The sequence below is a fragment of the Papaver somniferum genome, chromosome 1 (assembly GCF_003573695.1).
Source record: "Papaver somniferum cultivar HN1 chromosome 1, ASM357369v1, whole genome shotgun sequence".
Lineage (NCBI taxonomy): Eukaryota > Viridiplantae > Streptophyta > Magnoliopsida > Ranunculales > Papaveraceae > Papaver > Papaver somniferum.
In genome coordinates this window covers 246,208,249-246,220,946 of record NC_039358.1, presented here as the reverse complement: position 1 = coordinate 246,220,946, position 12,698 = coordinate 246,208,249, and the positions used below count along the sequence as shown (strand labels likewise).

Below are 12,698 nucleotides of genomic sequence, written 5' to 3'. Positions count from 1 at the left end.
GCAACGGAAGCGTGATGTTGGAGCGGAGTGGTGTTGAAAGTGAGTTGTATTGTTGATATAAAACTGAACGATGGTAGTTGCGCAGAACTTGACTATTAACTGTTGTTTGGAAAATACGAGATATATTTGACGTCACTCGGTTGGAATCTGCGTGAGATGTTGTTGTAAACGAAATTTGAATTTGCATATTATCAGTAATTTTCGACCAAACTAGGTAGTAAGGTAGGGTTAGTATTATGGTTAATGTTAATTAGGTTAAGAGAAAATTAGTAAACTTGTTAAATATGATTAATGTAAGGACATCCCTTATCATTGTAGGGTAAGTGGCCTAATAAGACCATGGTCCCAAAAAAATGGTTCTTTAAAAATTGAACTCAATTTTTTTCAAACCAACAAGATTGGCAGTTATGAAAATATTTGGATATGGAGCTTTCATTTGTTTTCTTTTTATTGGACCTCATTGCTGTAGGCCCATTAAATGAATCTTAGCGTCAAAACAAAACTCCGCGGTGATACAATAGAGAGGGAGGGGTACAGGGGGAATATAGATTTCTCCTTCTCAGTCGGGACGAAGAAGATGAAGGTGTCGGCGTGAAGATTTTCTGTTCAAGTTCAAATTCGATCATATTCTTGACTAAATAGGTATGTTAAATCAATTTTGTCTTCCTATTTATCCTTGATATCTACTTGCAGTTCCGCAAATTTGAAAGTTAGGGTTTCACAAAATTGAAATTTTCTGTATAGACACGAAACCATATATAAATGGATTTTATACATGTTCTCTAGTTACTTATGAAATGACTGAATTCTAGTTTTAATTACTGGGATTTGGTTGCTTAAACTACTTCATGATCGATTCATCGGCTTTGACATTAATTTTTTTCTTCTTCTCTGCATCATGACTTGAACCCGTGACACTATTTCGACTTCGACTGATTATTATTGTAAAGCAATAGGAGGTTTGTAAGTGGAGTCTACACTCAGTAAAACTCATCTTTGTTTTAGTTTCATTATCTGTATAAAAACCCTAAATCTCAGTTTCGTGCAGGTTATTGGTTGAACAAGCAGGTATCCAAGGCAAGGATCCACTTAGATACAACACTCTGATACAAGTGGTGTAGCTGCCATGGAAGAAGTGGATCAATGTATAGAGCAATATGAAAACACCAATCTTGGAGATACATCTGCAGGTTCCAAGAATTACACCAAACAACCTATTATATCTCCTAGTAGACCTCGAAGCAAGAAACATTATGTAGAGCGATTAAGTTACGAAAACGTCAAATCTGGAGATACATCTGCAGGTTCCAAGAATTCCACCAAACAACTTATGTATCAAACATCTCAAATCCAGAAACAATCGCCAGATGAATGGGAAGAGCGATATGAAAATTTCAGTTTTGAGGAAGCTAGTTATCTAACATCTCAAATCCAGAAACAGTCGCCAGATGAACGGATAGGTGAATGGGAAGAGCCATATGATCTTTTCGGTTTCGGAGATGAATATGCAGGTTCCTGCAAACAACCTATGTGTCCAACATCTCAAATCCAGAAACAACCGACAGATGAATGGAAAAGGCGGTATGAAAATTTCAGTCGTGCAGGTGCATATGTAGGTTCCACCAGAAAACCTGTATGTCCAACATCTCAAATCCAGAAACAATCAATTGATTTAAAGGTATCACTTCAGATGTTTCTCCAAGAAGCAACAACTTTTGCAGATCACTGGACGGATGTCAACAGAACGTATGATGACAGGAGATCATTCGATACGTTTCTTTGGCTGTTAGAAATGTTTGGGCTAGATTGGCGCAAGTATATGTCTGAGGTATGCACTTGAAATCAACTTTTGTTTATACCTTGCATCCTGCCTTCGTTTCAATCCCAAGTATCGTGATTTTGTCATATTTTAATGGGTACAGGATAATGATATCTACATTAGTAACCAACCAAACAGATGGTTGTCTCTTGAGGCGTCGTCAGATGATGTGGTGCAATTATTTCCAGAGACAGGTCCTAATTCAAACTGGGTTATTGCAACTAAATACTACAACGGAAGCTTGTCATTGATGGAGCTTTTACAAAGAATTCGTTCAGAATCTGGCAATGATTTCAGCCGAGAGCAGGTAATTAATATTTATTACTCGAAATGGTATCTTGGTTTCTTTTTTCATCTAGGATTTGACATATATATTTGATGTGGTATGTCTCTGTGTCTCTTCATAGGCTGGATTGTTGTGTTCTTTCCTCGATCACCTCATCATGATACAACAGGAGCAGCGAGTTGTTGCATGTAGTTTCTCTAAGCATCTGGAACAATTGAGAAAGTCTGATGCAGCTGCCTCACTTGCATTTTCTACCAATGATGTTGATGATGATGGAGATAGGAACATGTGTCCTTTGATCCTCTCCGAGCACACCATAGACTACTCTATGTGGCAACAAAAGGTAGGTCTTTATCCTTCTTATTAACAAATATTTAACTACTCTGTCTTCCTTGTATCGCTTCGAAACATGCATCTCATGGACGTTGAACATGGTGTTTCAGTAGTATTGGGTTTATGATATCGTTAGTAAACTATCTATTCTAGTTCGCTTATGATACCCAAACTGCTTACCCTGTCTATCTGGCATACCATGCTTATCTGGATTTGATTGCTGGCCCCAACTATTATAGAATGAGTTGATCTAAATGGAAGAAAGCATGTGTATCTTCCCCGAGTCCTTGTTTCCAGGTTAAGCATTTGAAGCTCAACCTGATTCTTAGAACGATTGAGACAGGGTTCTCTGTTTCACCAAAAATGAAGTCTTTCGACTTGTACTGCTGTTATCTAAGGGACAAACATGATGAACAACTGAACAATAAAGTGCTTGGACATAGATGAGTAGATACTTATATAATTTTTCTCCATGACAGTATTGCTTAGCCCGTGACAAATAATGTAAGATTCTTGACATGTTGAACTTGGACACCCTTTTTATCAAGGGATTTTCATTTTAGTACTTGTATTTCTTCCCTTTTCTTCTTTTCTTATATTTGTTCTTGTGGGATGTTCTTGTAGTACTTAACCGTCTTTCTATATTACAGCACCTATTTGATAGTCTGTATATCATTTCACGTGAATCGACTTGGTTGCTGAAGAAACTCAAGGATTCCCGTTTTACTAGTCCCTCATTGATCGAGGAGTCCAACAAGATTCTTGAAATTATCATGGATTTTATTCCAAAGTTTAAGAAATCCAAGGTACCTAGCGCATATATACATATATCTGTCCTTGCTTGCTTGAATCAATGAATATCAAATTGGTGTCCCTCTTCTTAATATCCAGTTTCTCTTTCAGGAATTGTTGGGTCAGTATCTTCTCGATAACTTACTTGGTTATCCTTTTATCGAGGATGAATCGATGCAGTTGATGCAGGAAAATAAAGAAATTTTATATCATTTTGGAAACCATATAAAAGATCTCCAAGTGAAAGGTGTCGGCAGAGGATCTGTTATAGAGAACATACTTGGTTGTCTTGGAGATGTATGTAATGTTTTGATGGATGATTATGGGGAACTAGATAGCTCGTCTGATGGTGATTTTGAATTTTCCTGGGCTGTGGCAGACACGATTAATCTGATAGAACGAGCAAGAAAGACACTCAATCCAGATAGATTTTCTACTCTTACTGGAGGCTCGCCTCTTGGAAATATTGCTATATGGAGAATTCTATTTGAATCATCACTAATCAATCTTCGATTGGATCTTATAAGTAAAAAGCATGGTGAAGTAATCAAACTCGGGGTAAGCATGCATTCTTTTCCAACCACTTTACCTTAATCATGAGCCTAGTCGTCTTTGATACACTTACCACTTTAACTTAATCACGAGCATACTCGTTCCTGATACACTCATTGATTGTGATCATTACAGGTTAAAGTGTTAGATGACACGGAAGAGAAATCCGATTTGGTAGCGACACTTTTGCAATGGCTTCATGAAAAGACTAGTTTGTTATTGTCAGATGGGGAGGGCATTCTGCTTGACTTTCTCGCCATGCACAAAACAGTATATAAATGCTACCTCTTAGCTTTTTCTATTAGAATCAAACTTTTTTGCTGTCTGCGAGGTTTTAAGACCCAAAGTTCTTTCAAATGGCAGGTGGCAGAAATTACTTATATGCTAGGCGATGCTTTTACAACTGGTGGCGCTGGTATGAAAGAATTGAGTGGTGAAACATCTCATGGGAGTTCAAGCACGGTATCTAATCATGCATATTGTTTTCTGTTTATATATTCAACATTTTTAATACTCTTGATTTAATAAATATTTTTGTTTCGTTTGTTATTTGGCAGAATGATAAAGAAACGGAGATGGTACTCGATTTCCCTTGGGATAAACACAATGTTCTTGGTTATACTGAGATTGACTTGAACGATCCTAATACGAGATTGTTGGGATATCCATGCTGCGACTTTTATGGTCCAGATGACGACGACGGCTTTGACTCTACATAGATCTGAAGCTGTATTACATTTGAAAAAAGTACCGCAGTAGTTTTGCAAAATGTGCGTTCCCAGTGCGCCATTTTCTTTTGGCCTTTGCGACTAATTTTATCTGTATATAAAAGTTGTTCTGTCTGCTTGAATATGCAACATGTCCTACATCTACATGGTAGCCAACTCTTGATGGTGTATCAAGTACTTAGAAGGTTACTACATCTGAGAGACTGAATTTTGTTGAATGATAGAGACTAAATTTTGTAAATGTTTTGTTGAATGATGATGACCCTTCTTTCTTGGTACTAGCTGAAGAGTTTATGTACAGAATTGGTCGAGCGTCCAAGCCATCAGAAAAAATTACAACATGCTCCAAAGATAAACTGAACATCCAACACACCTTCATATCTCCAGACATCTTGATCTCTGCAGAGAACTTCATACAGCTTCTTCGTGCTAATATCGAAGGAATCCGGTTTTGGTCATATGATGCGGTGAATTTTCACAATATCCATTTCTTTTCCCAGTTTCAGTTGAATTATAACAGGGGTTAGTCAATTGGGATTAGTAGAAACATTCAGAGACTTTTTATGCAAGAGATTTTGGGTGACTCTCCGTGAGTTTAGAGATTTTGAGAGACTCTATGGATGAATTTCAAGGAATTATGGTGATTCATTAAGATAATAAAACATATATGAATTTCAACTTACACACATGGGACAAACAATATATTAAAAAATGAATATATGGGAATTTCAATGAAAATATGTTAGTCCATGCATGGTTAATATAAATTGTAACCATTTTGCCAATAAAATCAAAACGAAACAAATTAAAGGGATTTGAATCTCTAATAAATTTATTGGGTTTGGAAGACAACAATTTTTTTTTTCATTTTTTACGAATTTAATTATAACTTATTTGGTTATTGTTTTTAATATTTTGATCCTTAAAGAAAAGAGAAAGACCAAAGTCTCTCAAAATATCACATACTTAGGAGAGACTTCATTTTAGCCATTTATGGTATATTTGTAATAAAAGTCTCCACAAATATCTCAAAGCCATAAGTCATTGATTTCAAATTCTAAATCCAATAACAGAGAATTATGAAGATTTGTAGAAAATCACGATCCAATAACAAAAATTGTTAGAGATTTTGAAGAACTCTTTATTGACTAACAAGAGATTTTAGAAGTCTCTAAAATTCTTTCAATATCTCCAGAAATCTCAATTGACGAACCCCTGTAATTTCCTTTCGTAATTTTAGCTGATTCCTAAATCGAACGGTTTCTTTTTTCCAATCCCACCACTACTTTAGGAATTATTAAGCTATATATATATATATACATTACAACGCACAATCTACATTCAACCTTGCAAAGTATTTATTCTTAGTTATATCCCTTGGGTTTACATTCTTACAAGCTTAGATACAACACTCCAATACGTTTCCATGGAATTGATTGAGGAAGATCGAGATACCTCTGCCGCGTTTGAAAACTTAAGTCTCGAAGAAAGAGTTATGAATAATTCATTAAATAACGACGAAGAATCCAAGGATTTAAAGGTGTCACTCCAGATGTTTCTCCAACAAGCATTAAGAATTACAGATATGTGGAGGGATGTCAACAGAAAGTTCGATGACAGGAGGTCATTCCCTACTTTTCTATGGCTGTTAGAAATGTCTGTCCTGGATTGGCACAAGTATGTAGCGAATGAGGTACTCAATGTTCATAGCCAGCGAACAAACAGAGGGCCGTGGTATCACAATTTAACCCATATGAGAATTCTTCAGGATGTAGATTCTAGGATTACTATTTGGCTTCACAAACTTCTCTCTCAGGCTGCCATAACTACTTTGGTTAAACACATTGGTTAGGCTGTCCCTCTATACCAGATGGGGGCTTTCTTATTCCCAAAACATCGCAGACATATGGATGCCCATCTTTGTAAGTTCTGGTGGGGAGAATATCTTGACCCAAAAGATAGAAAGCTTCATCTTTTGGGTTGGGAAACTCTGTGCTCCTCTAAATATGAAGGCGGTTTGGGATTCAGGAAAGCTGAATTAAATAACCTTGTTATGCTATCTAGAAATGCTTGGAAAATCATTGAAAACCCTAATTGTATGCTTGCTAAGATTTTAAAGGTTAGATATTTCCCCAGAACTGATTTCCTAAATGCTAAGTGCCCTGACAAATGCTCCTGGACCTGAAGGTGTTTTCATTATGTCAAGGAATTGATTAAACCCTTTGTTTGTTGGATTATTGGAGATGGAAAATTTATTAACCCCTGGTGTGACAAAGGGATCCCCTCTGTAGGATCTGCTACTCCCAATCCTCTCACTCCTTAGGATCCTAGTCTTAAAGTTGATTACTTCATTAATGATAGTACTAGATCTTGGAATGTCTCTAGACTTTCTACCCATTTTTATGATGCTTTTGTTAAGAAGATTATCACCATTCCCTTAAGCCAGCTTTGCACTCTTGATAAGAGGGTTTGGGACCTGTCGAAAAACTGTAATTTTTCTTCAAAATATGCTTACTTGGGACTCAGAGGTACATATCCCTCTCCCTAATAAAGCTCCCTTGTTACATATCTGGAAAATTCGTATTCCTTACAGAATTCAACTTTTTCTCTGGAAAGCAGCTAAAAACGCTGTCACTGCTAGGACTGTCCTTGATACTAGAATGCCTATGCTTTTTGTTGAGTGTACTAGGTGCAAGTATCCTCATGAAAATATTATGCATACCTTAGTCTTGTGTCATTTTGCTTCTAAAGTTTGGTTTTTATCTAGTTTTTGCATAAATACTTCTTTCTTTACTCAAAAAACTTTTCAGGATTGGCTAATGTCCTGGCTTTTGGAACAAAATTCTAGACTGTTTGATGAAGATCAACAATTTTTTGTTGCTATCTTGTGGTCCATTTGGACCAGTAGAAACAACTTGATATTCCAAAACATGTTTGAAAATTATATCTTTTTGCCTAGAAAGAGCTAGGGCTATGCTCTTAACCAGGAAAAATCCTCATGTTGCCTGTATCTCTAGTCCCATTATCCTAAATCATAAATGGATTACCCCCTTGGTTGGATGGATCAAATGCGACACTGATAGAGCTTATTGATGTAGTACATCCCCTTTGGTTCAAGACAACATCAACTATGATTAGTTGCCTCCATTCTCCTGAGGCAACCCTGACAAGTTGCTTCCTGTTCGACTAAGCCAACTATGACTAGTTGCCTCCATTCTTCTCTTTACTTATTTATGATTACTTGGTTTACAAGTCTTTTAAATTTCCTATTTTACGGTCGTCTAAGCCTATATAAAGTCTAGGTCTCTTTGTTTAGATACACATCTTAATACACATCTTATTATTGAATTATTATTATTATTATCACTTATCAAAACTCAAGTCTTGATTTCTCAATCAGATTTGTTAAGTTTCTGACGAAACTTAAAGTATCTTCTCATCTCCAGCAACTAGCTTTCTTTCACCTTTATCAATTCTGTTTTGTTATACATTACTTATGATGACATCTCTTGAGATAATGGTACAGGTTATGTGATGAGGGACTTCACCAACAAAGCCTCTTTCTGTGCACCCATGGTCTTTGAAGTTTCATCCGTAGAAGAAACGGAGGCCAGAGCCATCTGGGGAGTTCTAAAAAGAGCAGTGGACAAAAGATGACTCATATTATCATAAAAAGTGATGCAAAAAATCTGGTGGAAAATTTTTCTAAGGGTTATTTTGTGGGTGACTCCAAAACTGATGCTATCTTTAAAGATATCAAACTCTTCTCTTCTAGTTTAATTGCTTATATTTTCAGTTTCCAACTTAGAATATGTAATTCAGTTGCTCATAAGTTAGCTCAATGGGCAAAACGTGAAAAACTTTTATGTACTGGTCCAAACTTCCAGCTTGGCTAGCTCCAACAGTTGAGGTGGATATCTAGCCTTCTTTTGAATGCCTTTGCTTATAGAAAAGAGAAAAAAAAAGGAGGTTGAATGAACGAAATTTTGTGGCGATTCAAAGCCCCATTTTCCGTTTTTAAAAAAAAAATCACGAACTTTGAACGAGGCAGAAATTCAGTTCGAGCCCCATAGAACCGAGCACCATCGTGATTGCGTTTTCTCTCGTTATTGGCAAGTTGGCGGAAATTCAGTTTCTAGCCCTACAAGCGCCATCATGGTTGCCTTTTTTCCCATCCTTGGCTAACCAAAGTGGTTCCTCTCGAAACCAGACAAACATTTTAATTACCAAGATAACCCTGTTCACATCGACACCTCAAGCAAATTCAGAAGCTTTTTTTTTTGATTTCTCGTTTTTTTTCTTCTTCTTCAAACTAGGTTATAGGTTATTATGTTTTGAACTGCAAATCTTTAATTTTGATTGATTATTATGGCACATGAGGAACAATTTAATCAAATGGGTAATTTGCATCTGATTGTTCAGTGATGATAAACACCTTGGAGATCTGATGCCTAAATCTTGATTTGTTTTCTTTTTTCAATTTTGATCTGAATACTTATTTGATGAAGAGAGAATGATGTGATGATTAGATTAATTTCCCTATTGGTTTGATTGCTGATATGATGGCAAATCTATGTATTAGCTCTATCTGATCATTCTCCATCTCTATCCAGATCTATTGATTTTTGATTGTATAGTTTAATTTTCTGTGATTATGATTGATTAATTTGTTTATAGATTCTAATGCACAGAAATCTTGTTAATCTATGCTATATTGTACCAAGATTAGTGTTTATGGGTTAAAATCCAGTTAACCTTAATCTTGATTTGCCATAACGGCTGTAGCTAAACTAAGGAAAAGAAGTTTACTGGCCGGTTGTTGCAGAGATATTCTTTATCTCTTTTTAATCGACAAATCTGCTTACCGAACTTCTCACAATCATCTATAATTTATCGCACATACTTCTTCTTGAGTCTAAATAATATTCCCTCTGCTTGAGTCTTCTCCTTACGGAGTTGTGCTCCAATGTGTTAGATTATAACCTAAATAATATCCCTTTTAGTTCTCATTAGTATACTGATGAATTTTGATTCAGGATAGTCTTGATTTGCTTGATTTTATTATCAAAGAATTAGAGGCTGTGATGACTAAAATTAAACTTAAAAAGCTTGTTGATGTAAAAATAATTACTGATTTCTGAGTCTATTTTCCAACTTTGGATTATAAATAAAATAACCTAAAATTTAATCTTAGAAAATTTAATGGGTGAATTTTGATTAGGAAATCGAGTAGTGGGTAAATCTTATACAACTCCAAGTAAAACTGCATCCACTACTTCTACCCGCAACCAAGCTAATCCATAGCTACACTCAGACTGTAGGAAGTATCTGCTTATCTCAACTCTTTGTGACAAACATCTTACTACTGTTACCATTGCCACTATCTCTATCCATTCCAAATGGTAGCCAAATGTTTAAACACACTCATAAACAAATTTCTCACCAAAATATCCTATCCATTAGTATCAACCCATTAGAAACAGTCAAACAATAACCAAAGGGGATCACAGGAAAAATTACAAATTACAACTTCTCGGAACACCTTCCAATAAGTTCAAAATCCTTGCCACGATCAAACCGCAGCCTGAGTATAATCAAAAAGAAGGTTAAAACATTCCTTAACAGTGGTTGCAAATGCCCGCTTTTCTTAATTTTTTTTCTTTCTGCTGATTTAAATTTCTCAAACTCTTTTGCTTTATCTGATTTTGAAGTCACACAACTGAGATAAGGGAAACCAACACTTTGGAAATTCCTATGTACTAATTTCTTTTTATCAATCCACTTAATTTTCAAAAAAAAAAAGAAATAGTTATGGAAGAAGAAAAAACAATCTGGACATACTTAAGAAGAAAAAACAACTGAGAAGTTTGAGTTCGGCATCACAGCCTTGCACGTTTTCAATCTGGACATATTTGAGATGAGACAACATTCCCCGAGATGACAAGCCTGTTTCCCAATCATCATATCAACGTTTGCTGAGTTCGACTGTACCCATACAACAACTGATAGGTCACTTAATGTTACATAAAACATTAATAAATGTCGCCAAGTGAGATAGATGTAAAAACAAAGATGGCAAGTTGCAACTGTTGGAATGAAATTGCAGGCCACATTAAACAACGAAGAGCTTAATTAGTATAGTTACCTCCACATCGCATCTAAGTGATAAGTAAGTTACATTTGGGGAAATCTTGAGTAAGTATGCTATCGCCCGCAAGCAACCTCTTGTAGACCACATATCCAGCACCAGACGTCGTAGATTACATAAGCGAGGTGGTTGACAGTCTAATATGTCTGGAGCTTGTGAGAGAAGCTTGACAAACAAAAAGAAAAATCTAAAATCAGGACTACTTAATAAGAGAGGAATAATATCAAAACTTATAAACGATCTCATACTAGTTTAGAATAACTGAACTTTTGATTCCCATACCTCAAGGAATCCAGGTGATGGTGATAACTCCATTTGTTTCACCCTGAACAGAAAGAAAACCCCTAATTTCCAATTCTTCTGAGAATTTAGTTGAAAACATGGAGAAAATGAAGAAGTACCTTAGAGTGTAGAAATGGCTGATCAGTAGCAGCTCTTGAAATTTGATTTCAAGGTCTTTGAAGTGAAAAAGAAAACCCAGAATGAATCTCCCTTAATGCTGGACTGGGTAGCTCTTGAACGAATGAATCAATCAATCTTGAGCAGAGCCGAACGGTAAAACCCTAGCTGAACCCCCAAATTAGATGTGAAGTGATAGTGGGAATGTGAAAGAAAAAAAACCCAAATAAATAACTAGGAGTATTTTATAGTTCTAACAAACTGTCATTCTAAACTTATTTAATAGTACTGTGCGTATATTTGGGTACTAGTGTTGTGTTGGTATAATCCAACTATATGATACTGTTAGTACACACAGTCCTGTTTGATGCACTAGTTAAGTAAATTTATTTAAATAGTACTCTCTAAGAGAACTCTGTAGAGTAGTGGAAGAAAAGGGGATTATTATTCTCATTTTTGTTCTGTAATTACACGAGAAAACATCTTATGGGTATTTATACCCCCAAATGCATGATTATTAATGAACATTTACAAGACAAGTTTTAAGTTGACGTGTCATCCGTAGCTAATCTTTAACCCTTGATATTTATCTCCAATTGATTGAGTTGGCCGGTAGAGGCTACCAGTGGGTCAGCCACCAACTTCACATAACACTCCCCATTGGATGATCCACTGTTAAAAACGTTGCCTCGTTAAAACCTTGTTAGAAAATTATGACTGCGATAAAAACTGGCCGAAGGAAAAAGAGTACAACACTGGAAGCTTTAAAGTGATGATGGTAGTTACACATTTTCTCCCGTCGCCGAAATCGTGTCAGGAAAATCCATTTAGGAAAAATCTGAACTTGGAGTGAGATTGGTCACCGTCATGAAATGCTTCCTCTGTCAAAGTTGCGTCATGAAAACCATTTAGGACAAAACCTGAACACCCGCACCAGGAAAACCACTTGGGACAAAGCCTGAGTGCCCGCACCAGGAAAACCACTTGGGACAAAACCCGAGTGCCCAAAGTTCATAATAATGCTGACGTCAATGCTAATGTTGCCTCGTTAAAAACCTCGTCTGAAAAACTGCGTGGGACAAAACCAGGCCAAAGGAAAAGAGTACAACGGACGTCGCCCGGTAATGGTGCTGAACACATATATGCTTCCTCGTTAAAATCTTGACAAGGAAAACCCAACGGGACAAAACCTTGGCGAAGGAAAAAGACTACATCGCGTTCAAGTCCAGCCAATGATTCTACGAGTTTACTCCCCCTGAAGCATGACATCTTAAAGCGGTTGGCGGTGCAAATACTATATAGCCTTCAGAAAACTGCTTTATCATTTGTAGTTTATGGAGGATTGACTGCAGGTCTTGCGCCGGGTGCATAATCGCCATTGTACACCTCGCATTTAAATCCTCGGTCCACTGTACACCAATTTATTTTCCGCTTTATCTTCAGGCATAACCATGAAAGGTCTTTTGTAAACTCATGAGTACCCTAGAATCTATTTTAGCATCTAAAAGTGTAACCTGCAAAACAAAAGTTAGAAAACATAAGATAATACATGCATTATATCTATGCATGGTACTTCTGGACCATAAATTCAACGTACGTATCAGATAGATTGATCACTTCCCAGTAATGGTGCTAATTTAG

General features: G+C 36.3%; 1 protein-coding gene and 3 non-coding genes across 7 annotated transcripts; all 4 read left to right on the top strand.

Moving 5' to 3' along the window:
- Positions 1-503: 503 nt before the first annotated feature.
- Positions 504-4,791, top strand: LOC113323900 (midasin-like). 4 transcript variants are annotated; one of them, XM_026572251.1, is made up of 10 exons: positions 504-642; positions 951-959; positions 1,049-1,828; positions 1,923-2,126; positions 2,227-2,448; positions 3,089-3,244; positions 3,342-3,788; positions 3,918-4,052; positions 4,146-4,244; positions 4,340-4,791. In XM_026572251.1, the coding sequence occupies exons 3-10, from the start codon at positions 1,127-1,129 to the stop codon at positions 4,499-4,501; spliced, it is 2,127 nt and encodes a 708-aa protein (XP_026428036.1). In that variant the 5' UTR covers positions 504-642; positions 951-959; positions 1,049-1,126; the 3' UTR covers positions 4,502-4,791. The 4 variants fall into 4 exon arrangements, with proteins under 4 accessions (XP_026428036.1, XP_026428053.1, XP_026428042.1 ...); XM_026572257.1 differs by having other exon boundaries at positions 511-642; positions 951-963; XM_026572268.1 differs by lacking the exon at positions 951-959 and having other exon boundaries at positions 510-642; positions 1,069-1,828.
- A 4,085-nt stretch (positions 4,792-8,876) lies between these two features.
- On the top strand, positions 8,877-8,966 carry LOC113342196. The gene has a single exon (XR_003356506.1). It is a non-coding gene; the product is annotated as a small nucleolar RNA Z101 (small nucleolar RNA).
- Positions 8,967-9,021: 55 nt separating this feature from the next.
- On the top strand, positions 9,022-9,108 carry LOC113342228. The gene has a single exon (XR_003356533.1). It is a non-coding gene; the product is annotated as a small nucleolar RNA Z102/R77 (small nucleolar RNA).
- Positions 9,109-9,286: 178 nt separating this feature from the next.
- LOC113342289 lies at positions 9,287-9,391 on the top strand. The gene has a single exon (XR_003356568.1). It is a non-coding gene; the product is annotated as a small nucleolar RNA snoR109 (small nucleolar RNA).
- Positions 9,392-12,698: the final 3,307 nt, after the last annotated feature.